Source organism: Cupressus sempervirens, chromosome 10, assembly GCF_028749045.1.
Source record: "Cupressus sempervirens isolate cs-2001-9-10 chromosome 10, ASM2874904v1, whole genome shotgun sequence".
NCBI classification, from domain to species: Eukaryota; Viridiplantae; Streptophyta; class Pinopsida; order Cupressales; family Cupressaceae; genus Cupressus; species Cupressus sempervirens.
In genome coordinates, this window is record NC_143127.1 from 800,447,292 (window position 1) to 800,473,251 (window position 25,960).

Consider the following 25,960-nt stretch of genomic DNA (forward strand, 5'->3'; position numbering starts at 1 on the left):
TGGTGAAATCTATGGCTTTTAAAGAGGCAGTGATAGGATGTTTCCTATTTTGAAATGAGTTGCTCTTGGTATGGCTGTTGTATGCTTGAATCATCACTCGAAGGATATGCTCAAAAAGATGAATAGAGAACACGGACATCTGAATCGCCCAATGCACTTGTGCCCATTGCAATATCTTCATTAACATGTTTGTGTCAGTGTTTCTTGCCAGAATTGCCTGCATTCAAGTCTGTTAAGTCCCTCAAACTGTATTGTGAGATGTGTAATTTCTTCTTTTTGAGGATTTTGCTAAATCTTTGGACGAACCTTCTTCTTGCTGTTGGAAGTTGCCTCTTGTGTGTGACCTGCAATCCGGACTCTAGAAGGTAGAGTTTTTGTCTTCTTCTCCATACTTTAATCTTTAGCTTCTAGTTGGGCCTTCCACTCCCTCTTGCCTACAGAATGCATAATAATTGTTTCTTGTTTTCTCTTTATGCGAAACAATTAGGGTTGGATAACTTAATCCAAATCTCCTTGCCGTATGTGGATGCAGTTGATTGTTACTTTATTCCGCGTAACCGTGTATTTTCTTTGGGGTTCCTTGTATCCAAATACTTATGTGGAGTTCTTTGTATTCGTAGCCTTCCCTTCTATATCCGTCAGACCTAGTGCTTTCCCCGAGACTTAATGCTTTTCGGGACAAATAGTTTCCCCTTCGAACTCACAAGTGCGAAACCTTGGTCTCTGCCCCGGTCTTTCTAGAAAATTCCTGAGACTTTGTTGTCTGCACTGCTCCCTCCCTATTTCCTCCCTTTGCCTCACCTGTGCCAGGAGCATTTCTTCAAACAATCGAGGGAACTGATACAACAATCGGTTTGCAATGGGACTCGCGTTTAGCGCATCCCAAATGGTGTCCTCGGGAACATGTTCACGTACAGCTTCTCTCCGTATGAAAGTTTCAATACTTACCCTAAAAAAAATGTGGAAATTTGTTATTAGTTCATGCTCCCTTTCAAACAGCTCAGTCACTCTGTCATCATTAGTTCTCACAAACTTCAGGATAAGTATTCCCATTTATTCTATTCTTTTTATGCCATTGTTTTCATCACTCTTCCCAGATTCAAAGTCAATAATGGCGTTTACCCTTGTGGGTTAACAGAGATTAGTTGCATACAAGAAGTAAAGTATTTAACAAAAAATGTAAAGAGAACACAACAATATTATATTCATTGATTGGTAACCATACACCAATGTATTTCATACAACCATGTCTTGATCAGAAGGAAGAATGCATACATATAGTGTCTAAGGGGATGTGAGGCGAACTGTCAAATCCGTGTAACTCCCTTGGGTAGACCAACTATCTAACTACCCAATTTCCCAACAATAGTTACTTTGTAAAGAATTTCTTTATTTGCATAAGAAAATGTAGCAAAATTGCTTCCAAATAGCTTTTAGTTTTCTTCTTGAAGCCTTCTTCATCATCTTTATCAATTTTTCCATAAGAACACTTAGCAAAATAATAGCTAATATTCCCACAATTGAAGCATGTAAAGGGTAGCTTCCCTTTGTACTTGCCAAAACCCTTTTAGAGTTTCTTAACAAGGTTTGCAAGTTCTTCATTAATATGACAATCTGAGTCAAAACTTATTTCCTTTGTTTTCTTGATTTAAAAGAACCTTCTCTTTTAGAAGTTTTAATGTCCCCTTTTTGGGGCATTAGAAATATTAAAGAACATATCTATATGATATTAAAATTGACTATGAAAGCATGGACTTTATTTATAAAAGGTCAATTTAATATTCAAAGTGGGCTAACAAGGACGAGGAAAGATAAGACAAAAAGCCAAAGGGAAGTTGAAGAGCCACGGGGAAATAAGATGAAAGCCAGATGGGAGTCAAAGAGTCTCTATTTGTGTATTAAAAGGGGAAAGAGGCTCATTCCTGGGCATGCTTGATTTATGATTTAGTTGAGTTTTCTCTCTTGTGAGAGTTTTCAGAAAGCTTCAGCTTTCAGCTAGTTTGAGGACGTAGCCCCTTGTGCTGGTAGACAGTGGACGCAAATCCATTGTCTCGGGAGACATCAGTTCAAGTATTTCACAAGCGCTTATAGGTTCTTATTCTAGTATTCCAATCTGACTGTTAATCTGTATTTAAGATTGGATTTGTTAGTGTTGGTTATTATATTGCGGCTGTATAATACAATAACATATTTTAAGGAGTTATAAGAGTTTCCAGGTTTTTTATCTTACGAGTTTGTAATGCATTACTATATGCTTGAATCTTGAATGTTATTTTGGAAATAACGAATTATTATCTTGTGGAGAAGTTTCTGGTTTTATTCTTGTCTCGTATTACATTTGCTTATAATTGAGTTTGAATATTATATTCGAGAAGAGGCTAGATAAATGCCGGTTGGTATTTCTTCTGTTTTTTATTGTGTTTGTAATACATCCGCAATATTCAGTTCTGAATATACTAAAAAAAGGGAAAACAAGAAAATATTTGATTACAGGTATTTCAATGGTATCAGAGCTGGTTTTTCCTGCCAGCCTGAATGGGTTAGGTATAACAGACATTTATAGAAAATTAAGAATTGATTCATATTTTTGAAGAAGCTATGAATATTTTGTGTCATCAAAGGTTGAGAAAATTTGTTTGTGCAAGGAAAAAATTAATGGTATGGTATTAGATTGGAAGATACAATTGTGGGGATTTTTTGGGCGCAAGTTCATTGGTTTGATTTTCTCATACACTCCAAGTCTCGAATAAATCTAAAGAAGTAAATTATTGGGATCGCAGTGAATAGTGGTGTCTCGATCTGGAGAGATACGACTGTAACAGAAGTTAGAAACAATGTTTGCAGAAGGTGGGACAGCTACCTAAGACAACGTTAATCACAGTCTATTACTTTACAACCATTCAATAGACAGACCCGATTGATAAGCAAGCACAGAGATAACAAAAGAGCCTTGTTGGTTTCAATACAGCATTTACAGGAGCAATATTATCATCGCTATGAAATTCTTGAATTCAATGCTCTGGTAACGGAGGTATTGTCGGAAGTATTGGACATTAGCATAAGACTGTTTGGTCTTCCATGCGGAATGTGATTTGGTGATTTTGGTGTGGGGTTCCACTGACAGGAAAGGAAGAGTCGGGTTGCTCAAGGAAAACTTATATTTCCGTCAAAGGAAATTTATACAAGAACGGAAGCTATCTAGAAAAAAGATAAATACAGTGATGTCGAATATTCAATTGGGGTAATATTTCAAATGTTGTGCAGTGGACATACAGACCCAAGACTCACAGTGGAGTTTTCATACTCATGTCGCAAGCTCATCACACTTTGGTATTCCCATATCCATCCCACAAGTACTGTTGCGGGTAACATCTAGACCAGGATAGTGTGGATTGGAGTAGTATTACAGTGTGGATAGTAACACTCCAGCTTCAAATGATGGACTGGATCTCAAGTGAGCATAGCCAAGCAAAAGAAAAAGAACCGAACACCACTGCAACCTTCAATCATGAAGGAACTTGGGATTCTCGCAGGTCACTAAATCACTTAAAAGACTGCCATCAAACTATTCCTTCATTCTCAGAAGAGACGTTATAGGAGTGACTGTCACATGGTATTATCGTGATTGGCAAGCGTTACTCTTCAGAAGCGCTTTTTGGCATGTGTTGGATTTTTTTTTTTTGGTTGTGTCATTACAAGGAGCCGTTACTGCATGATGAGCATATCAAACAAACATGGGGAGGAAATACCGTGTCTTTTATGTGATTCTTGTTAGAGTAATTATTCTTTTACACTTATTAATTAGATCGTCTTGATTTAATTAAATAAGTTGTTTATTACTCTAGTTACTTAAGCTATCTCTTAGGTGCATATAATTAATATTTTATATTAATTATATTGCGCAACCTAGTTTTATTTCCTTTTAGGGTTTCGTTCGCCTTTAAGGTTGAACTCTTGTATTTTTCGCTTTCATTATCTTGGAATAAAGTTTTGCTCACTCCTTTGAGATTTTCCAAGCTCTACTTTTTCCTTCTCTGGTTTCTCATCAGCATAGGCTATTTGCATGCAAGTGTTCTTGGTGATCTGTGAAGTTGGTTTTCACAACTTTTACATGGTATCAAAGCGTCCCTACTGCTTCCTAGTTTGAAGATTTTTGAAGCCGTGATTCGGAGTCAGAAACTACAGCTTTTTCGAGGTTTTTTCCTTCAACCGAGAGGGCATTTTTTCGGCTCACTTTAGGCCAAAACGGACACTACCATCGCACTTAGAAGGCTCAATACAATCAAAATTCATATAAAAATTTTTATTTTTGGCCACTGTAGCTTCTAGCAAAAAAAATTTGGCCTCCTGAGGGTTGTACAGACGGAAAATAAAATAAAAACTAAAAAAGCAACGCCCAGGCCGCTCCAACCGGTGGCCACTGCCCAGCCATGCCGCCGCCGCCAGAGCGCAATGCACGCCCGGCCTGCACTCAACTGGCACTGGCTGCACAGCCACAGCGTAGCCCACTCCCAATCGCTGCCCTCAAGCCACCTCCACCTCGCCCGGCCGCCGCCACCGCCACTGCAGAGCTCTACTCAACCCTGCCAGCGGTGTTGACATCACAAAATCGGCAACTGACGCAGGAAAACCAGCCGCTGACGTCACCTTACAAGCCTGCTCATGTCATCTTCTCGGCCCCCTATTAACATCATTTTCCGGCATGATGACATCATTTTTTGGCCGCTAACATCATTTCCAGCAGCTGGATTTTTTCGGCAACAGGCAATTGACGATCTTACGGCCGTCAAATTTTTTGCAGAGCCTGTAATTTTTCAGTGAGCTAGTTTTTGGAGCAGCAGTTGGTTTTTTGGCCATAACTTGAGCATACAGAGGTCTTTTTTGGATCCAAAAGAAGCACCGGAAAGCTGGTTCGAAGACGGAGACGATGCTAGTTTCATTTCATTCTAAGTCCATTTGAGCTCTCGTTTTTGGCATTGAAGTAGAGGCTTCAGTTTCCTCCCTCTCTACATCTGGCATCCACGTTTTTTTCTCAGTTTTTGTGCTTCTAGTTGTTGTTTCTTTGGTTTTTGAGGGATATATGTATACGTTGTGGGGGGGGAGTATTTTCTTTTTTGTAATTTACTTTAGAATTGACCCTTCTATTTCCGTCTTCTCTTAATGGCCGACTCTTATGTCGCCTGCCTTACACTTCACAACTACTATACTTGGAAAGGACAGATGACCAGATTGCATATGGCAAAGGGGTTATGGCCATGTCTCAATGTGGCTTAGCTAGTTCTACAGAGGCCTTATGAGGTTCTTATGCAGCGCAATAAGAACGATGAGGCAATGAGCCTCATTGCAATGAATATTTCAGATGGGTTACTATTTCACCTAGATGGTTTGACTACACCCAGGGCTATGTGGGACAAGTTTTCCACCTTGTTTGGCACAATGAATCAATTTAGGGTTCTATAGATAGATGCAGAGTTTACCTCCTTGGTTCTTGAATCATTCACCAGCATTGAGGACTTCTTGATGAAATTCAAGTCTCTTCAATCTATGTTATAGGTTACTAGAAAGACAAAGTCAAATGATGAGTGTATCTTTCTGGTACTCTCAAAGCTTTGAGGTCCTTATCAAATTTTCACTTCTACCTTCTACTCCACTATGGATGCTCTAGGTGCACGACATGTTATGCCCTCTTTTGAGACATTCTGTGACAAGTTAACTCGTGAGCAGTCCAAGCTCACTCAGATGGATTCACTTATAGGTTCATAGTCACAAGCATTGCTTGCAAAGTCACCTCAGGATACACAGAAGTAGAAGCTGAAGCAGATATCAGATTCCTCTTCTCAACACTCTACTGGTTCATCATCTTCTTCTAAGGAGAAAAAGAAGACGGAGACTCCTACCTATTCCTATTGTCGGAAGGGAACTCATGATGAGTCACATTGTTTTCGAAAGAGATTTGATGGCTATGAGAAATAGATTGCAGATTTGCAAGCTCTTCTTTAGAAGAGCACTGTTTCATCTCCATCCTCTTCTACCTCACAGGGGTCTGCCTTTCAGTCTTCTTCTATGTCTTCGACATCTACACCGAATTTTGGACAGGGTCATGCATTACGGGCATCCATTGCATTCCCTTCCCAGGTCCCTTGGATACTGGATTCAGGTGCTTCTTACCATATGGCATCTTCTCAAGGGATCTTCTCCTCTATTGAGGCTTCTCCCATTCCTCATATTCTCATGGGGAATAACACTGCCCTAACAGTTTGCGGGAAAGGTTCAGTTTGGATTCAAGATGGCAAATTCAATGATGTATTGTATGTTCCATCTCTATCTGCAAACCTTCTCTCGATGTATCAAATTACACACAGTGGATCAGGGAAGACAATTGAGTTCACTGCGGATTTAGTCTACATTCGGGATAGTGCAACAGGAGGCCTTATTGCTACAGGGATAGTTGATCATACCACCCGTCTCTACACCTTCTCGCACTTTGGTCCACCATCTCCATTGTCAGAGCACAACTCTTCTCTTTTGTGAGAGCATCATGTGGTGCAGTCAGGACACTTGAACCTTTGTATTGTTCGTGAGATCATTGTTTTGACTACTGCACCACATCCAATTGAGGTTTTTTCTCTTCAATAGGATTCTTCTTCAGCTTTGCTTGAACCTTCAACTCCTTTCATCGAGCCTCCAAGTGCACTTTTTGAGGATTTTGTCATTGGTAGAGATTGTAGCCAATGGGATGATGTCGTCGGTAAACATTGTGTAGCCGACGGGTAGATTAGCATTGTCATGTAGCCGAAGGACCCCTTCAGGAAGGTTCGGTGGGAAGTATATATACCCCATCTAAGATCATTGTAAGCATTTTGTAATCTCTTGGCATATGCGAATAATAAAAGGAGTACTGCTATTCTTGTTCATACCCTGTATACATTAATCTATTTACCCATGTGGTAAACATTTGGCACCGTTGCCTGATGGACCTAGAATGAAGGTAGAGGAATGCAGACTAATGCCAAATCAGCTTAACGAGGATAGAAATAAGCTAAAGGGAAAAGATGGAATACGCACCGCACAAAAAAATTTAATTTTGGCACAACAGGTTGAACGCAGACGGAGGTTTCAGCAACTTGCCGACGGATACCAAAGCACCGAGTAATTGTTGGAGACTCGACAGGGGGTGGAATTGGTGGAAGAAGCAAGGGAGGAATTTTTGAACTTGTATTCGCCGAGGGAAGAAAATCCAGACAAAAGGGAATTAACTCGCATGGCTCAGAGTATCAAGGGAGCACGAACGTTGAGTAAACTCTTCGTCCGAGATACACTTCTGAAACAGACAATTTCGCTTAACGAAGACCTTTCTTCACCAAAGAACGCAATTGTTAGAAATAAGACAACTGCCAGAGAGAGTGCCGGTGTGGAAGTGCAGAACAATGTCGATGTGGGACGAACAGTGCCCATACACACAATCTAGTAATAATGGCTGGACCGAAGGAAAAGTTGCCAAAGTTTGATGGTGATAGAACAGCCGATCCAATCTGACACTGTAAAACATGCAAAACAATTTAAAGGGCGAATAGCATAACAGGTACAAATGAATGGGTCCAACAATTTTCCGCAACCCTTAGGGGTGTAGCAATTGATTGGTTTGCCGATACGGATCCTCAAAAATTAACAAATTGGGTGGACGTGAAAAAGGAATTTACCACCGAATTTCAACTACTGCGCGACGACAATGAGATCGTAGCAGAGATATACAACACGAAGCAAGGCAAAAATGAAAAGTTCGAGTATATGCCAGAAAATTAAAAGATTTAATAAACAAGATGGAAAGTAAGCCGGCGGATGGGCTGCAAAAGAGATGGTTCATTGAAAGACTAAGCCTGAAGTTACGAAAGAAGATGAAGATTGCGCCACCATCGTCATACACTGAAGCATACAATCGGGCGATGAACATAGAAAGTGAGCAAAAAACAAAAAAGAAGAGTAGCTCATCCAAGTCACATGATGCGTCTTTGAAAGAAGAGAGCAACAATGACGAAAAAGGCAGCAAGAAGGTCCGAGCTCTCCAGAAGGATATGATCCAAATCATGAAAGAATTTAAGAACATGCAAAAAGAAACGAAGGAAAACGACCTCTAGTGCACAGAATGTAAGAAAGTCACACCAAAGAATCCTGTCCAAAGAACCAGATCTGCTAGATCATGGGACATTCCACAAAAGAATGCCCCTTCAATATGAAAACAAGAGGACTTCAACAAGTGCTCCTGACCCAGGAGGCTTCCACGTCAGGAGGGAGCAGAAACACCAATAATAAGGGTGCCACGTTGAGAGGGTACAAAAATAATAGGTGAGGGCAAAACAACAATAATGCCAACAATAATAATGGAAGCCGCAACCGAATTCAATATGATGCAAATAGGCGCCCAATGGTACAATGTCAAGCATGCAATTTGTGGGGCCACTTTGCCCAAGGCTATACGATAAACTCACCCAAGTTGTTATGCAGATGGTGTAGTCCTAGAGATCATGAAGATGCCAAGTGCTCGAAATCAGGAGTGAATCTGATCACCATCGAAAGGGACGAAGAGGAGGTTCTGGCAATCACACGAAAGCAAGCAAAACTGTACCCCGACTCGACGAAAGAAAAGAAGAGATTAGAGGGAGCACGGGCGGAAATTGAAAAGGCAGCGCAGGCGGAAAAAGCACACTTGAAGGACACTACTAGTACCTCAGCAAGAAATTGCACAGAACAGAACATCGTACGACAGATATTACAAACTGAAATGCCAGTTAAGATAAATGATTTGCTGCTCACAATGCCTCAACTCCGATCGGCACTCACAAACATCGCTCCCACTACTAAATTATCAAGAGAACAAGGAAAGGAGAAAGAAAGTAGAGCAAGTGCAGAGGACCCAATGTTGCTAGCCCTTATATTCGAATGGCATCAGGCGATCGTCGAGATGGGAATTCTGGGAACGGTTCTGACAGACACAATTGCAGACGGAGGGTTCGGCGTGAATATGTTACCGGACGATACCTAGAAGAGGTTGGGACAACCAATGTTGTGGCCACCCTTATTCTATTTGCTAACAACGGACCAACACGACAGTAAACCTCTCAGCGTCCTGATGGCACAACCAGTGACAATTGGAACACAGCCATTCCTACTTGACTTCGTCGTCATCCCGCTGAAAAGGAGAGGATATGACGTCATTCTGGGCCGAGGATGGCTCATACAAGCAAAAGTTAAACATGACTAGAAGAAGAATACGCTATCACTGGAAAGCAAATGACAGAAATTCATCGTTGATTTACTTATGCAAATGGTGAGCGAAGAAGCTCTATCATCAAATTCCGAAGAAGAGGATGAAGGGAAGTAGCGAATGGAACCAAATTAGGAAGGAGTCCTACGATTGGAAGGAGGATCAACGGACGATGATTTGGACTCAGTGAGTGGCCTTTTCCACTAGCAGATGCAAGACTATGAGCTATTCCAAAGCTGCAACATACTAACAATAGAGGAGGGACACAATGGAGACGAATTCAGGGAAATAAAAGAGGGAGACACACCGCTGGATGAAACACCTACACATGAATTTGGTGAAGGGAAGCAGATAAAATATGATGAAGCCACGATACAAACCATGAATTTGGGAGATGAGGCAGAACCAAAAAACATACTGGTGGGAGATAACTGGGATCCGGTACTAAAAGCAACGGCGTTTAAAATATTTTTGGAATACAAAGATGTATTTGTGTGGACACATAAGGATTTGAAGGGAGTTTCGCCGAAGCTATGTGTTCACCATATCTCACTAGTTGAAGGTGCAATACCTGTACGAAAGCGACCTTACAGGATGAATAAGAACTATGTAGCGCGGGTTACAGAAGAAATTAACAGGGTACTAGAGGCGGATATTATTTTTAAGGTTCAAACCAGTGAATGGGTGTCGCCTATAGTCATATCCCTAAAGAACGATACCACCCAAATCAAGATATGTGTCGATTTCAGATGCCTCAATGTGGTAACAATCAAGGACCCCTTTCCAATACCGTTCACGGACAGTATATTGGAAGTCACTGGACATGAGGTCTATTCATTTATGGACGGGTTCTCGGGATATAATCAAATTTGCATAGCACAAGAGGACAAGTTGAAAACTACATTTGTGGTAGAAGACGGGGTGCACACATACAACCGGATGCCATTTGGCTTGTGCAATGAGCCGGCTACATTCTAGCAGATCATACTGCACATATTCGACAAAACGTCTATCAAAAACTTCAAGGCGTTCCTGGATGATTAGTCTGTAATTCAAGGTTTGTAATCTATTCGCTTGCTATGATTAGCCTTTGGCTTTGTTTTCCTTTTGACTCCCTAAGCGTAGTTTAGACTTTACTAGCAATGTTGGAATGCAAACATTTTTCTCGATTTTCCCTCCTTATCTTTCATTTACTTCTCTGTTTTGAACAAAATTGACGCTTATTATTAGTCAATTTCCCTCGAAGGGATATCTTTTGGTCTAATACACTACCGTATATGCTTTCCTTGGCTATTAAGATTCCTTATTCTAGTTCTATTAGATATTGGGACGATATTGATCCCTGTCTTGCTCGGCTTGGTGTTCGGGAGCTGCTTGTTCCTTTCCGAATGTCTTTTCCTGTACGTGGATGTTCTAGCCAAAGTTTTGTGACCAATGTTGATGTCCCTTGATAGAAGAATGCTTCTTCTTTTTATATATCTCCTCCATTCGAAACATTGAAATGCATTAAGAGTCACGTCACTTGTATCCTTAATCACATTATTATGTATTTAGTGCTTTGGCCAATATTAAGAATGCCTAGCCTCGAATGACCGATAGAAGTAAAATCATTTGTTATTTGAAATATATCTTTCACTCTGCTATTGATCTTTTAAATATTGTTGTTATTATCTTATTAACTGTCATATCCATAATAGATTTATTTCTATTTTAACGTTTATTATTATTTATTTAGTTGATTTATTGATTTAATTATAATTACTATATTATTATATTAATAATATAGTTAATTTACATGGCTTGAACTCCATTTAATTTAATTAAAATTCTATTTAAATTTATTTCTTATTACTTATTTAATAATATTTTATTATTTAATTATTACTAGAAATTCGGTCATGACAAACTAACATTCAGAGGGAGTCTCACAATCCATGACAAACAACCTTGGAGAGGAGGTCAGAAAGTTGATATTAGATTCAGAGGAAGTCTAACAATCCATTACAGGCAGCCTTGGGCAAGGAGGTTTGAAGGTTGATATCAAATTAAAAGGAAGTTTGAAAATCCATCAAAGGAAACCTTGGACAAGTTAGTCAATAGGTTGATATCTAATGCAGAGGGAGTCTGGCATTTCATTAGAAGCAACCTTGTAAGAGGAGATTAGAAGAATGGTATTAGCCCTTGTATGCATATTTTTTTTGAGATGGAGAAACTTGAGGTATTAGCCATTGCATCATTTTTCTTTGACACAGAGAAATTTGAGGTGTCATCCCTCGTAATGCATTCTTCTCTGTGAGGTAGAAGTTTGAGGTGAAAACCCTTATTCTACCCTCTAGAAGTAGCTATGGTGGACACACCCTCTAGGAGTAGTCATGGTGGATGCCATATGAGATAATCTATAACTCGGCACTTGTGTTTATTCATCCTCTTGGAGTAACTATGGTGAACATCATGATCAGATGACAACATCATGTTTAGTGACTCCATGATAGGCACTTGTACTTATTACAATAATAGATAAGACATCTATTATTAGTTAATGGTTATCTTGTAAATATCTTTAGCTTTAGTTTGCTTTCGTTTTTTGCTTTCTCTGGAATAGAATGTTTCTATTCTTTATGATCGTTTCCTAAGGAAACATCATCTCTTCCTTTTGTAAAAATTGACCTTTCGGTCTCTGTTATTAATAAGCAAGTATTTACCAATTACCTTGTAATATGGTATCAGAGCTAAATACTTAAATTTTTTCGGAAAAATTTATAATTTCTTCTTGAAATTATTTGTTTAAATTTTTCCAAAATTATTTCAGCTAATTTCTCCAAAACCCACCTAGGGTTTTTCTGCTTGGAGAAATTCCCGAATTACGGGTCTGCAAATCGCGTGGAAATCGTGGCCATTTTTTGAAGACTCGCGTTTTTGGGGTGAAAATCTGCATGTTTCTGTATCAAATCTTCATGTTCTTAGCCGTCTCAGTCTGTCATCGTGCTTTGGGAAGCAGATTCGACCATTTTTCATCAAGAAATCTGAAGTTTTTTCAAGCTTTTTTCAGCTAGGGCCGTTTTTTTTTGAAACCCTAATTTTTGGGGTCGAAAAAATTTTTTGTTTGCAGATTCTTGGTGGGTTTTTCGAGAGCTCAACTGGGTTGTCGTCCGTTTTTTCTGGGTGCCTCAATTTTTGTGCCTCGATTTTCGAGCCAGCAGATTCAGAAAACGACAGCAGATTCCTTCTGAGTTTTTCGAGCTCTCTTTTGGGTCATTCTCTGATTTTTCTGGGTCTTCCGTATTTTTGCCTCGAAGAACGTGCCTTCACAGATTTTCACAGTTTTTCATTGAAAAACGTGCCATGGCATCTCTAACAAATATTCTGCTCGAGCATAATTCCAAATTCAATGGTCGCAATTATGGAACCTGGAAGCAGCGCATCATCGCAATCTTCGAATATCGAAACACCGATCAACTTGTTCTAGGTGTTAAGCAGCGTCCGACTTCTCCGGGTCCTGATCAAGATACATGGGATCTGAACAATCGAGAGGCAGTAATGCTTCTCAAACTCTCCGTAGCTGATGACCAGCTTTCTCAGATTCCATCCGGCAAGACAGCGGCCGAAATCTGGACACATCTAAAAGGTCTTCATGAGACTTCCGACAAGAGCAGAGCCTTCTTTCTGAAAAACACTCTGTTTTCTATTGTCATGGATGAGCGCACCTCGCTCCAGGCACACCTGAATCGGATTCAGGAAATCCGTGATCAGTTACTTGCCATCGGTCGCAAGATGGAGGAAGAGGATATTGTGGTAATCACTCTTCGGAGTTTACCAAATTCCTATGAGCATTTTATCGAGACTCTCAACATCACATCTACTGGTGTTGATCTAAAGTTCACTGATCTCTGCACCCTGCTACTTCAGCAAGATCGGTGGAAACAACAGTTCGGTAGCAGCTCCAGTTCCACCTCCACTGAGCAAGCCTTTGCTACGAAATCCTTTCAGAAGGATAAGGGCAAGTTTCAGCAACCATCTCAGCAGAAGTCTTCTGCTCCAGCATCCGATGGTACCAAAAAGAAGAACATTCAATGCAACTATTGCCACAAGTATGGTCACATGAAGGTTGCATGTCGGAAACGCTTAGCTGCCCAGTCTAAGCAATCAAGTTCGCAACCCAAAGCGAACAATGCAGAGCACACTGAGAAGGTGGAATCTGCCTTTTATGCCTTCATGGCTAAAAGACTTGCAGATCATGTACAGTCATCTGCCTGGTACATTGATTCAGGTGCCTCTCGACATTTCACTCACCGTAGAGACTGGTTTACTGACTACCAGCCTTATTCAGATTCTGTTATCTTTGGTGGTGGAGAAGAGTACACGGTTGTTGGTAAAGGCAACATTCAAATTCAGTCTGTTGGGAGGAAGCTCATATTCCTTGATGTGTACTACGTTCCAGGGATGGAACTAAATCTACTCTCAGTCAGTCAGTTGCTGCGACATTCTCCACACTTGGCAGTCACCTTCAGTTCACATCAGTGCACCATCACTGATCGGGCGACTAAGTCTACTATTGCAGTTGGTCTTGAGGATCATGGTCTTTTCAGACTTACTGATTCTGGTGATTCTCAGGACTTAGCTATGGCTGCTCGGCGATCTTCCATCAGCTCACTTTGGCATCAGCGATATGGGCACTTAAATGTGCATTATCTCTCACAACTTGCTCGGGATGAGCTTGTTCTTGGTTTGCCAGAGATTCAAACCCAACACCTTGGAGTTTGTGACGCATGTCAGGCTGGGAAGCAACATCGCACACCTTTCCCCAGTGGTGATTCTTGGCGAGCTTCTCAAGTACTTCAGCTTGTTCATGCTGATATTTGTGGCCCTATGGCCACTCCTTCTGTTCTTGGGTACAAGTATTTTCTGTTGTTTGTAGATGATTTCAGTAGAAAAATGTGGGTGTATTTCCTTAAAAAGAAATCTGATGCATTTATTGTATTTCAGAAGTTTAAACCCTTAGTTGAAAAAGAGTCTGGGAAATCTATTATTACTCTTAGATCAGACAATGGGGGGGAATTTTGTTCTAATGTTTTCTCCAGCTTCTTGGATACACATGGCATCCAACACCAGTTCACCACACCCCACACGCCACAACAGAACAGTGTAGTTGAACGTCGGAACAGGACAATCACCGAGATGGCTCGTTCCATGCTCGAACACAGACATGTTCCGAAGCGTTTTTGGGCAGAAGCAGTTAACACTGCAGTTTATCTGTTGAACCGGTAACCCACAGTGGCGGTCAAAGGTAAAACTCCGGAAGAGGCCTGGTCAGGTTGCAAGCCCAGAATCAATCACCTGAAGGTTTTTGGCTCTCTTGCTTTTGTTTGGATCCCTGATGCTTCACGCACCAAGTTGGATGCCAAGAGTCAGAAACTGATGCTTGCTGGATATAGCAGTCTTCACAAAGCCTACCGCCTTATTGATGTTGAGACATCTCGTCTCATATACAACCGCGATGTAGTCTTTGATGAGCAGCGAGGACCATTCATGCCTGTTTCTCCTGTTCCTGATCCAGCAGACCAACCTATGCAGGTTCATGATTTGGGAGTTTGGCTTCCATTAGGTCCACCTGATAGGAGGGCTCCAGTAGCTCCTACAGCTCCAGTCCTGCCAGTGATACCTGTACAGCCACCTCCGGCTTCTCCTACAGGATCACCTCGTTTTGAAGATGCTTCACCTGAGTTTGATCCAAATTCTTCTGATCAGGATCCTGCTGATCAAGCATCTCCTAGTACTACTGTTGGTCATTCTCCTCTCCGGCCTAAGTGGTGGGCTAAGACACTTGCTGATCTTCATGATGATGAGCTCATTGATGGGAGAACTACTCGAAAAAAGAGCAAAACTATAGATTCTGTTAACTTTGCTCTTATGGCCAACATTCACAGTGTGTTTGAACCTCAAACATATTCCGAGGCTAAAGGAATTCCAGAGTGGGAACAAGCCATGCAATCTGAACACCAGAGCCTGCTGAAGAACAACACTTGGGTCCTTTCTGATCTTCCCCCAGGGAAGAAACCCATTAGCTGCAAATGGGTCTACAAAATCAAATACAAATCAGATGGTACTTTGGATAAGTACAAAGCTCGTTTAGTGGCAAAGGGCTTTTCTCAGCATCAGGGCATTGATTATGAGGAGACCTTTGCTCCTACTGCAAAGATGAGCACCATCAGATTAGTCCTAGCCATGGCAGCACAGTTTGGCTGGAAGGTCCATCAGATGGACGTAAAGAGTGCTTTCCTGAATGGTGATCTCCATGAAGAGGTCTACATGACGCAGCCTCCTGGTTTCAAGGTTGCTGGTAAAGACCATCAGGTTCTCAGATTGGTAAAAGCTCTCTATGGTTTGAAGCAGGCCCCTCGGGCATGGTACATCAAGATTGATACGTACCTCAGTGATCAAGGCTTCAAGAGGAGTTCTTCAGACTCAAATCTGTACATCAAGACTACTGACAGTGACATCATCCTTCTGATTATCTATGTGGATGATCTGATCATCACTGGCAGTTCGGCATCTTTGATTCAGGGAATCAAACAACACTTATGCCAGTCTTTTGATATGACTGACCTTGGGCTCATGCATTATTGCTTAGGTGTTGAAGTTTGGCAACAGTGTTCTGGTATATTCATCTCTCAGTCCAAATATGCTAGAGCCTTGTTAGACAAATTCCGAATGCAGGATTGCAAACCTGCATCTACACCTATGGAGAAAGGTCTCAAGTTATCAGCCAAGTCTGATTCTCCTTCCGTTGATGATACTACGTATAGGCAACTAGTAGGCAGCCTCATCTACCTATCTACTACTAGGCCTGATATCAGCTTCGTAGTCAGCTATATTTCACGCTTTATGACAGCTCCTAAGGCTGATCATTGGATGGCAGCAAAGCGTGTGCTTCGTTATGTGAAAGGCACTTCTGATTATGGACTTCTGTATTCTCGGAGTTCTAATCCTAAACTCAGTGGGTTCACAGATTCAGATTGGGCAGGCTCTATTGACGATAAAAAGTCAACATCTGGATATGTGTTCAGTTTGGGATCCGGTGCAGGCACATGGACCAGCAAGAAGCAGCAGGTAGTTTCTCTCTCTTCTACAGAGGCTGAATATAGAGGGACTGTTAAGGCAGGATGTGAAGCTGTCTGGCTTCGTCGGATGCTTGGGGATATGCAGATGTCACCAGCAGGACCGACTACTCTGTTTGTTGATAACGAAGGCGTTATCAAGTTAGCACGGAATCCAGTCTTCCATGAACGAACCAAGCATGTGGATGTTCATTGTCATTACATACGACAGCTGGTTGAAGACGGGACTATAGATCTGCAGTATGTTCCTACCTCAGATCAGACTGCAGACATTCTCACCAAGCCTCTTGGTCCTAATAAGTTTGTCAAATTCAGAGGACAGCTTGGTGTGTTAGATAGATTAACCATTAAGGGAGGGTATTACAATAATAGATAAGACGTCTATTATTAGTTAATGGTTATCTTGTAAATATCTTTAGCTTTAGTTTGCTTTCGTTTTTTGCTTTCTCTGGAATAGAATGTTTCTATTCTTTACGATCGTTTCCTAAGGAAACATCATCTCTTCCTTTTGTATAAATTGACCTTTCGGTCTCTGTTATTAATAAGCAAGTATTTACCAATTACCTTGTAATAGTACTCATTTATATTTCTATTCATGGGAGTAGTCATGATAGTCCCACCTAACATTCAGTGATTCCATAATAGGCACTTGTACTCATTTATATCTACATTCATGGGAGTAGCCATGATAGGCCCACCCTCAAGGAGTAGCCATGACTAAACACTTATGTTGAGTCACCTTCTTAGAGTAGCTATGGTGACCATCATTGTGAGATTATGACATCATGTGAGTGATTTCGTGATAAACACTTTGTGCTTGTTTGCATTTTTCATTCATGGGAGAAACCATGATAGAGCTACCCTTTGAGAGTAGCCATACTGGCCATTATAACTTGGATATCTAATAAGATCCTCCCTCACTAAGAGGTAGTGTTGATGTTAGCATCGAGAGGATGAACGACAAGTTATCGAGATAGGTTTCTCTCTAGCTAAGAGAGAGTATTGTTGTTATTGTAGCTATGGTCAGTTTTCTTCAGGCCAACATTGATAACATAGAGGTTGTAATAATATAATTATTTTGATATAATAATTATATTGATAATTATTGATAATATAATAATTATATTAATAATATAATTATTACCTTATTATTGGGATAATATAATTATATTATAATAATTAATATATTGTAATATAATTAATTGGGCCAAGAGTGGCAACCCTCACTCAATGGGCACCACCAATATATAAAAATAAAGACCAAATCTTCTTCTTGACAATAATGGAATGAAATACACACAATATTATTGCATATCAGATAATCTGCAGTGCTCGGGGGAGACAATTGTGAATTGTCTATGGTTGGGAAGGCAGATCCATGCCCATGGTTAAATGAGCACAAGAAAAACAAATACTTTGTTTTGTGATGAACAAATCACTAATTAATTGATTTAGTTTCTTTAACTCCAACCATTCTCATTTCATATGTTATGACAATTGCCATGTAGGTCATCAACTAAGGTATGTGCAGTTAGCATTCACCATATTGTCTTTCTACAAGTCAAGCATTGAAAATGTCCTTTGGGAGTTTGAAAAGCACAATAAGAATGAACTATTCTGAGCTAGCTTCCAACTTAGATTATTGATCACAACTTCTTCTCTTTTCAACAACAAACAGTTATACTGGAATTGTTTTCTTTTTCAAAGAGAATTAAATCAACATCTTGTAGTCTTTTAAAGATAACCATTTATAAAGATTTAAATCCATTTAACCCTTAATAAACAAATTCTTTAAAAACATACATGAAATCATGGAATATAATTATGGCACCTGGGTAGCGTTTATTGGACCAACTGGATTTCATAGCTACGGCTTGTTGTTTATGGTGATGCTTTAAACCTGATCTAGCACAGATTAACCATCCCTTTGGTATCCCACGGAAATGGTGAGCAGTGGTGTCTATTACGGCTAGCAAAAGACCAGTAGGGAGACATGAATCCTTCCCAATCTACTGGTATGTTGGCGTCAACCCTCAATAATACCTCACGGCTCCAAGTTCACCGTTCCCACTTAATGAAGCTGCAAAAAAAGTCTAACGCCTATCTATCCAATATGTCCAGCATGCAATTATGAACTTGGCCGCAGGCAATTGTGAACAGCACTTTCAATATTGACTTCAAATTCCAATCCAGTATCTCAAGTAAAGACGTGAGCCTTATCACTTCCAAAATATGTCAAATTGTAAAATTCTCCAAGCCACAGTTTAATCACAGTAGGAGAATGAGACAATCATTTACCTCAGCACAATTATCAAATGAAAGAACTCAGAAACTTCTTCAAACCCTCTGGCAATCGATATGAGCAAATTAAAAATATTTTCAAAATGATCTCATCACAACAAAAAGCCGCCTTTCCACAAATTGAGCCATCCATCTTCACTCTCACACCTTCCGCTTAAAAGGAAACTTTATAATATAAGGTTATGAAACTTTATAATATAAAGTACTTATGCTTATTAAATTGAATTAAATCATTAGCCAACAACCTCACCGATAAAGACTTTAAATAAGAAATCTCAAAGAAATCAAATGTCCAGAATCAGAGGACTATCCTGCTTGCATTGCTCAATCCAAAAATAGCAACTGACCAAGAGTGACTTACTAAAAATAGTAAGTCCAAAATGTAATGTCCCCATCTTTTTAGCATCTCAGTAGAGTTCTTAGCCTTTACATTCTCCGAAGGCTAAGTGGAGAAATAAGGAGAAATTGATTAAATCAATTTCTTATAAAGTCATTAAATAAATTAAAACTAAAAGGTGACTTTATATTTAATTAATTTAATTAAACGTGACTAAAGTTGAATAAATAAATTAAGAGAATCTTCTAGAAGGAGGAATTTAATATTATTTTATTTCTTCTAGAAGGAGGTCCATCTATTGGAGGAAAAGAATAAATAGGAAGGGCAGCTTCATTGTTGGGCATCGAATGTGTTATCATCTACTCTTCCGGATAGCTTGTGGAGCCAAGGGTTTCTATAGTTGTTACATTGATCGTTGGGAACAAACACTCCCATTGATTTGCATAACTAAGGTGGTGAAATATCTTATGAAGGGTTGCGATTGTTGGAGAAGACAAATCGGTCTTTTCATTGTGTCGAAGTTGTCGCCTAGGGCCAGATTTGTGGAAAAGGAATAAGTTGGATATCGCTACAAGAATTCTGCTATAGTATTGCTGCCACAGTACCACTGCTACAGTAACTTTGCTATAGTGACATTGCTACAGTACTGCTGCTACAGTGCCATCGCTACAGTGATTTGATACAGTAAATCGCTACAGTGATTTGCTACAGGAATATTCATATTTTGGGAGAAATTCTAGATTTTTTATCTACTACATTTTGCATTGTTTGAGAGTAGATATTTAGGGCATTGGTAGGGTTTGTAAAATCTGCTGTAATCTGATTTATATTAGAGTTTTATCAGTTTTTTTGCCCTAATGTCTTATTGATGTAGATGCATATTTTCCTATTTGTAATCAGTATTATACAAAAACAATTGCATCTTCATTGTTAGATGTTTGGTGTGTTCTTGGCAAGCATATTTATTAAAGTTTGGCATTTAGAAAGCAATCAAAATTTAGATATGCAATATATCTCTTGCTTGCAAAGTGTTTGACAAAATGTCAAACAAGTGAATTAGAGAAGACTTTGTGTTTGTCGAAGTTATAACCTATTGGGGTTATTACACAAAAATAGCAATCTCACAACAAAGACCCGCAAAACCAGACATCAGCTCATGAGGGTTGTGATAATGAGCTGACAAACCCACACTCTGAAGACTTGCTAAATCGAGGACATTACAAAGAAAATGAGATCTAGATTTTTAATCATGATTTGTTACCATATAACATGTCGCAGCAAGGGCCAAGGAGATGCAAGTTCGATGGATATTGAGGAAAGACTTCAACATGCAGGATTGAGGTACTTTAGTAGCGTAAAACATATTGGAGAATGCTCTTAAGAAGTTAAAGAAAAAACAAGAAGCCTAAACCACCATCTCAAGAAAACCATCTTAGGGAAGAAAATAACATTATTTTTGCTATGAGAACCAAAGAAGAATTGAAGTCTTTAAAAATGGTCAGTTTTATGATGTAACGAAGGTACCATTGCACCACTTCAAAGGTCCAAATAGAAGATTTCAAAAGGAAGACAACAACTTCATGAAAGAGGTAGTACATCACCACTCCATGAGAACAATTCCATACGAGGTAACCCCAAAAAGAAGACACCTATTCAATAAGAACAAATGTCAAGGAAGAGTTAAGGGAGTCTTTCAAATAAGAGAACTTGTCTCTAGGAGAAGAAAGAGCATCTAAACTCTATCAAAATTATTTATGCAATGTATGTGGGAGAGAGGAGGTGGCCAGCCATGTATTCAAGAGATGTTTGTTTAAGTTCCATTCCTAGTCATTGTCCATATTTCTTGGAAAGGCACATTATTATGTAACATTTCAAAGATGAAGGATAGGCTAAGAAGCCAGATTCGTCCCCTGTTGCTTGGATTCAGGTCCGGGTCCGGATTCTTCCCCGAGTTCGCTGTGGGTCCAAGCAGGGTCCTTGGTTTGGACTGTGGGTCAGCTGGGTCCTTGCTGGAGCAAACCCAGACAGACCCACAGCGAACCCGATTCTAAAACAACTTTAAAGAGTGTCTTTTTTTAATTGTTTTCTTAATAAAAAACATTTCACTCATCTAATCTCTTATGTTGAGAAGGATGATGATATAGCAGCATATGGGACTAGTGAAACCAATTTGGGTTCCAATGATGAGGATCTAGATATAGTTGCAGTTGGGGATGAAGCCATTGATCCCTCATTTTATGATGATCCATTTGACCCTTGAAGGGTACTTGATACCATGATTATTGATAAACTACTAAACACTTGCCATCTATCATCATGTTTCAAACTTTATTTTTTAATGAACTAGTCTTTGTTTTGCAATTTAATAATTCAATGTATTATTTGATGAACTAGTCTATGTTTTGCAATTTCATTTTGCAATTTAGTAATTCAATGTATAATTTTCTTTACAATCATGAAGATAGATTAATGAGCGAGTATTTAATGTTTATTGTTGACAGTTGGCATTGATCAATGATCTAGCAACAATTGTTCATATTGTGAAATGACTTTGTTTTACAACTATGCATATTTCTCGTGTGAGTGTGTGTGTGTGTGTGTGTGTGTACTCCGAACCCACCCACGAACCCAAATGGGGAAAAAAAATTTGCCCGAACCCACGAACCCAAATCCGTCCCCGAACCCAATTCGGCAACTTAGAGGATAGGTCTTGAACTTTATCGCATATATCTCAACTGGCTTCCCTAAGCTTCCTATGGATGACCAAGTGTATTGCTACTTTCAAGCAAGACAACTCCCCATTTGGTTTAGGGAACTTGGGAGTTTAATCTATGTTGAATCTTTGCTCTTACAGCACAGGCTCAAATATTAACTTTTCTAGCTTTTATAAAGGACCTTCATTATGATCACGTTCTCTACCTGATGTAAGTGCCTTGTTTTTTCAAATGTTATATAAGATGCATCTCTTTAATTAACAAATACATTAAAGTTTAAACATACCAAAGTTTAACATGTAAAGGAAGAGCATTGTACTTGAAGGATTAAATGAAACTACAAATAAGGAAACATGTACATTCAACAAATACAAAACAAATCTTGGAATGGGAAGCCATATACTGACCATGCTGTGCTAGTGATCCTAACATAGTCCGTGATTGATATTTGACCAGAATTCTGATTCACAATTTTTGTCAAATGATAATATTTTATAATCTCCATATTGTAAAATACAAGAACAATCAAACTCAAATGATATATGTACTTCTTGCCACATACCACCATTACATCCCAAACTAGGTGCATTCTCTCTTCAATTCCTGAAAGTATTTGCAAGAAACAGTCCATTTTCAATTGCCATAAATGGGTACTACAAACATTAAAAACAAAAACAGTAAATGATATATATCACAGTTGAAAAAACAATTCACTATTGAAATGGATTCCTAAATTGAAATTTATAGCCACCAGAATTTGTACCATTTACACCATTTGGAATCTTCCGAAAATCATTCAGTCCAGCTTGTTTTTGTGTAGTGTTGAAAGGGCAATGGTCTGTTCCTACCAACTGCAAGCAGTAAAGAAAAAAGTTATTAATCATGTTATCTGATATTTAATAAGTATTTCCCTGAGTTCCTGGGATGGCAGTATGTAGGGACAGGTTCCCAAGGACAGCATCTTTTTTCTGAAATTTCAGGGACAGAATGGGGACAGCGGGGGGGCTGAGAGAAGAAGAATACCATAACTTATCTTTAAAACATACGTAACGTTCATGTTAAAAAATGACAACTAAAATAATAAGCTAAATATGAATATAAAGATGTAATATAATAAATTTATTTTTTTAGCATATTACATAAAAGTAAATATTTAAAAAATTGGAGCCATGAAAATTTAAGACGGACTTGAAAGTTATTTCAACTTTTGTAAAAGGTGCTGAATGAAATAAAATAAAAACCAGTGAATGGCCAATCCAATTAGCCTATTAAGCTGATGTGTTAACTACAAGGAAATTAAAAAACTTAAGTTATATTTTGAAGGAAAAACCATCAAAAGAGCCAACCAACTCCTAATTAGGCTGCCACAATGATTACTGTTGTCAATCAGGATTGCGCCTATAGCAAGATGTAAAATCTAGCTATCCTGCTGAAACAATGGAAACTCTCTCGGGTGGTGGGTTGTCCTAAAACGAGAGAAGAATCTCCAGAAGCTAGGCCGGTTCCTAAATTGTGATCACCTAATCCTAAATTGTACTCAAGATAAGGGTAAGAAATGAACGAATGAATAATGAAAACTAATCTAAATGAGGTGATACACCAATAGTTTTGAATGTAACTTTGACCACTTCAGCACGAACTACGAAAAGATAATTGATTCACAATACTCAGACAAATACGTAATCACAAAAGTGTTTCTATGTAAGGACTGGGATCTCCTGCTTTGAAAGGGATACCTAAGTTTCACCAATTTTCTGCAAGAAAACAATAATCACAAACATAGACCTGCAATCACATGTATCACGATTCAGATCTGCAACTAAGAACGTAACTAAAATGAAGGCGAACACAACATTAAAGTAAGAAATTCACAAAATTGCACAAGAATCTATGAGAAGGAACCGTTGTATGTCTATAATCAATGCTGAAAATATCTCTGTCACAAGTGCTCTTACAATCAACTCAAAATTTGCTATGCGCAAAAATCTGAATCCAAAAGAAGATCTTCAATAATGAGGTGAAAGTACAATATATAGAAAATAGCCCTAACTCGGATTCCAAAATCATGCCTAAAAAAAATCACCCAAAAATGATGAAAACTATGAAGAAGCCTCTGAATACTGCTCTCAACCACCTACCCAACTGATGGATAACTTGGAAACTACATCTAGCTCCTCAAAATCATGCACAAAAGCTCAAACTCGGATGCATTAAGTAACCCACAAATATAGCACGTAAAACTGCTCCTAATTATGCAATATATGCATAAAATAAGCCCTCAATCTGAATTGCATGCATAACTGATCATAACTGCTCCATGGACTGCTAAAAATATCACCAAATAACCCACAAATATGCATGTGAAACTAGAACTGTACTTTGCCTCAAAAATATCCCTTGTTAACTGAACGTCCTCTTTGCTCTACTAAAAGCTCCTTGCTTTTAGGCATTAAACTCATATAATTCCATTTAAATAATAAAATCAATGGTTTTATAATTATAACCACTTGATTTTATTAATTTTACAATCAAATCTTTTTATTATATTTAATATTAATGTGTTTATCTTTTATTTATCAATTTTTATTTATAAACACATTAATATTAAGTACAATAAAGGGAATTAATTCTATTATCTTTATTAATATTAATATGTTTATATTTTATCAATTTAAAACATATCAATATTAATAAGGATAGAAGAATATAATAAATTATAAAACTTTATTAATTTTATATGTATAAAATGATAATTGATACAATATCATCCATTTCATACACATAAAACTAATAAAAATAGTCTCATAAAACGCATGACCATAGTTTATGGCATGGACCCGAAATGCAATTTCAATATAGCAAAGGGCATAATGTGAAATACATTCAAGCCAAGGTAAACGGCATTTGTCTCTTTTTTGTGTCTTGTTTGCTCAAATACGCAATAAGGAAGAGATAAAGGGTTTTTTCAAACCCTAGCCGCACCTATGGAGGTTTTATTGCTGCAATTTCAACTGCATTTGGACGCCATATCTTCTTTTCTCTTGCTTCTATACTCAGGCTGCTGGTTCTATAGTACAAAATCATGAGCATTAGCATGCTAAACGTCTCCTTTATAAGCTTGCTGCAGTGATTCTATCCCCATATGGGTTTTGGACTGCATCTTTCTCGTAGATCTGGGCGTGAGTGTTGGATCATACCATGGTTCCTCTCTGCCATGAATGCCATATCTTCTTTGCTGGGCGTTACTACTTGCCGTGAGCTTCCAGTTGTGGGTTTTGGACACCATATATTTTCCTTGGCACGCTATGAATAGTCCTAAGCAACTGATTTTCTTCTTCTAATACCGTGTTTTATAAACTATCCTACGGGTTTCATCTTTGTACTACTGGACGTCTTCATCATGAGTTCTTTCTTGGGTATGTGCTTGCTCTTATGCTCCATACACCAATATATTTCACTAATTCTAGGCACAATTTTCTTTGAGATTTTATGGGTTCTTGATCTGTATTATTTGATATACATTCGTTGGTGGTTGTATGCTAGTCATCACTTCTTGTTATATGCTGAATATAATGTAAATTCTGGGTATTATTCGCTGTTGGGTGCCATTGTTGACTTGTATGAGTTTTTTTTTGCTTCTGCTAGCTGTAAGCTTTAGAAACCCCACTATTTTCCTAGGCTGCTATGAATAGCCGTATATTGAGATAATATCAATAAATTTGCACATGGGTTTGCATATTTTCTGTGATTTCTTCTCCATTTGGTAATAAATTCTATGTTGTTTATGAACCTTCTTTACTGTTATCTGTTGGCTGTGAGGACTCCATTCAATGGCTTCTTTTTAAGATTCAAACCTTGTTAAACCCTTTAAAATTAAAGGAATGTGAAATCTTTAAATTCTGTTTGGAGCAATAATACCTACTGCTGAATCTGCGTAACCTTGACAAGTAGAAATGTACCTCCATTAGCTAATACATTCAATGCTTCCAGCTATGGGTTTTGGACGCCATGATACTTTGTTTCCATTTGTTATATACTCGGCCTTTCATTTCTGAATGCTAATATGGAGCACCTTTGTTTAAGCTTAAACACTGAAGGTTACCTCTGCAAATTATAAAGTTTCAATATAATTGTTATCCCTTAAACCATTGCATATTTGCTACAGTTGTGATCTTGAATTTGCTTCTCATGGAAAGAGTTTTGCTGTAAGTGAAATATGCTTGTTTAAAAT

General features: G+C 38.7%; 1 protein-coding gene across 1 annotated transcript in view; it reads right to left on the minus strand.

Moving 5' to 3' along the window:
- The window catches only part of PYD2 (pyrimidine 2), a 185,099-nt gene that overhangs the window by 57,399 nt on the left and 101,740 nt on the right, over positions 1-25,960 (minus strand). The window contains exons 9-11 of the mRNA XM_089806137.1: positions 22,493-22,580; positions 22,292-22,332; positions 22,137-22,189 (exon numbers count right to left, since the gene is read on the minus strand). Coding sequence (XP_089662263.1) covers positions 22,137-22,189; positions 22,292-22,332; positions 22,493-22,580 — 182 coding nt within the window. The remainder of the gene's footprint in view (positions 1-22,136; positions 22,190-22,291; positions 22,333-22,492; positions 22,581-25,960) is intronic.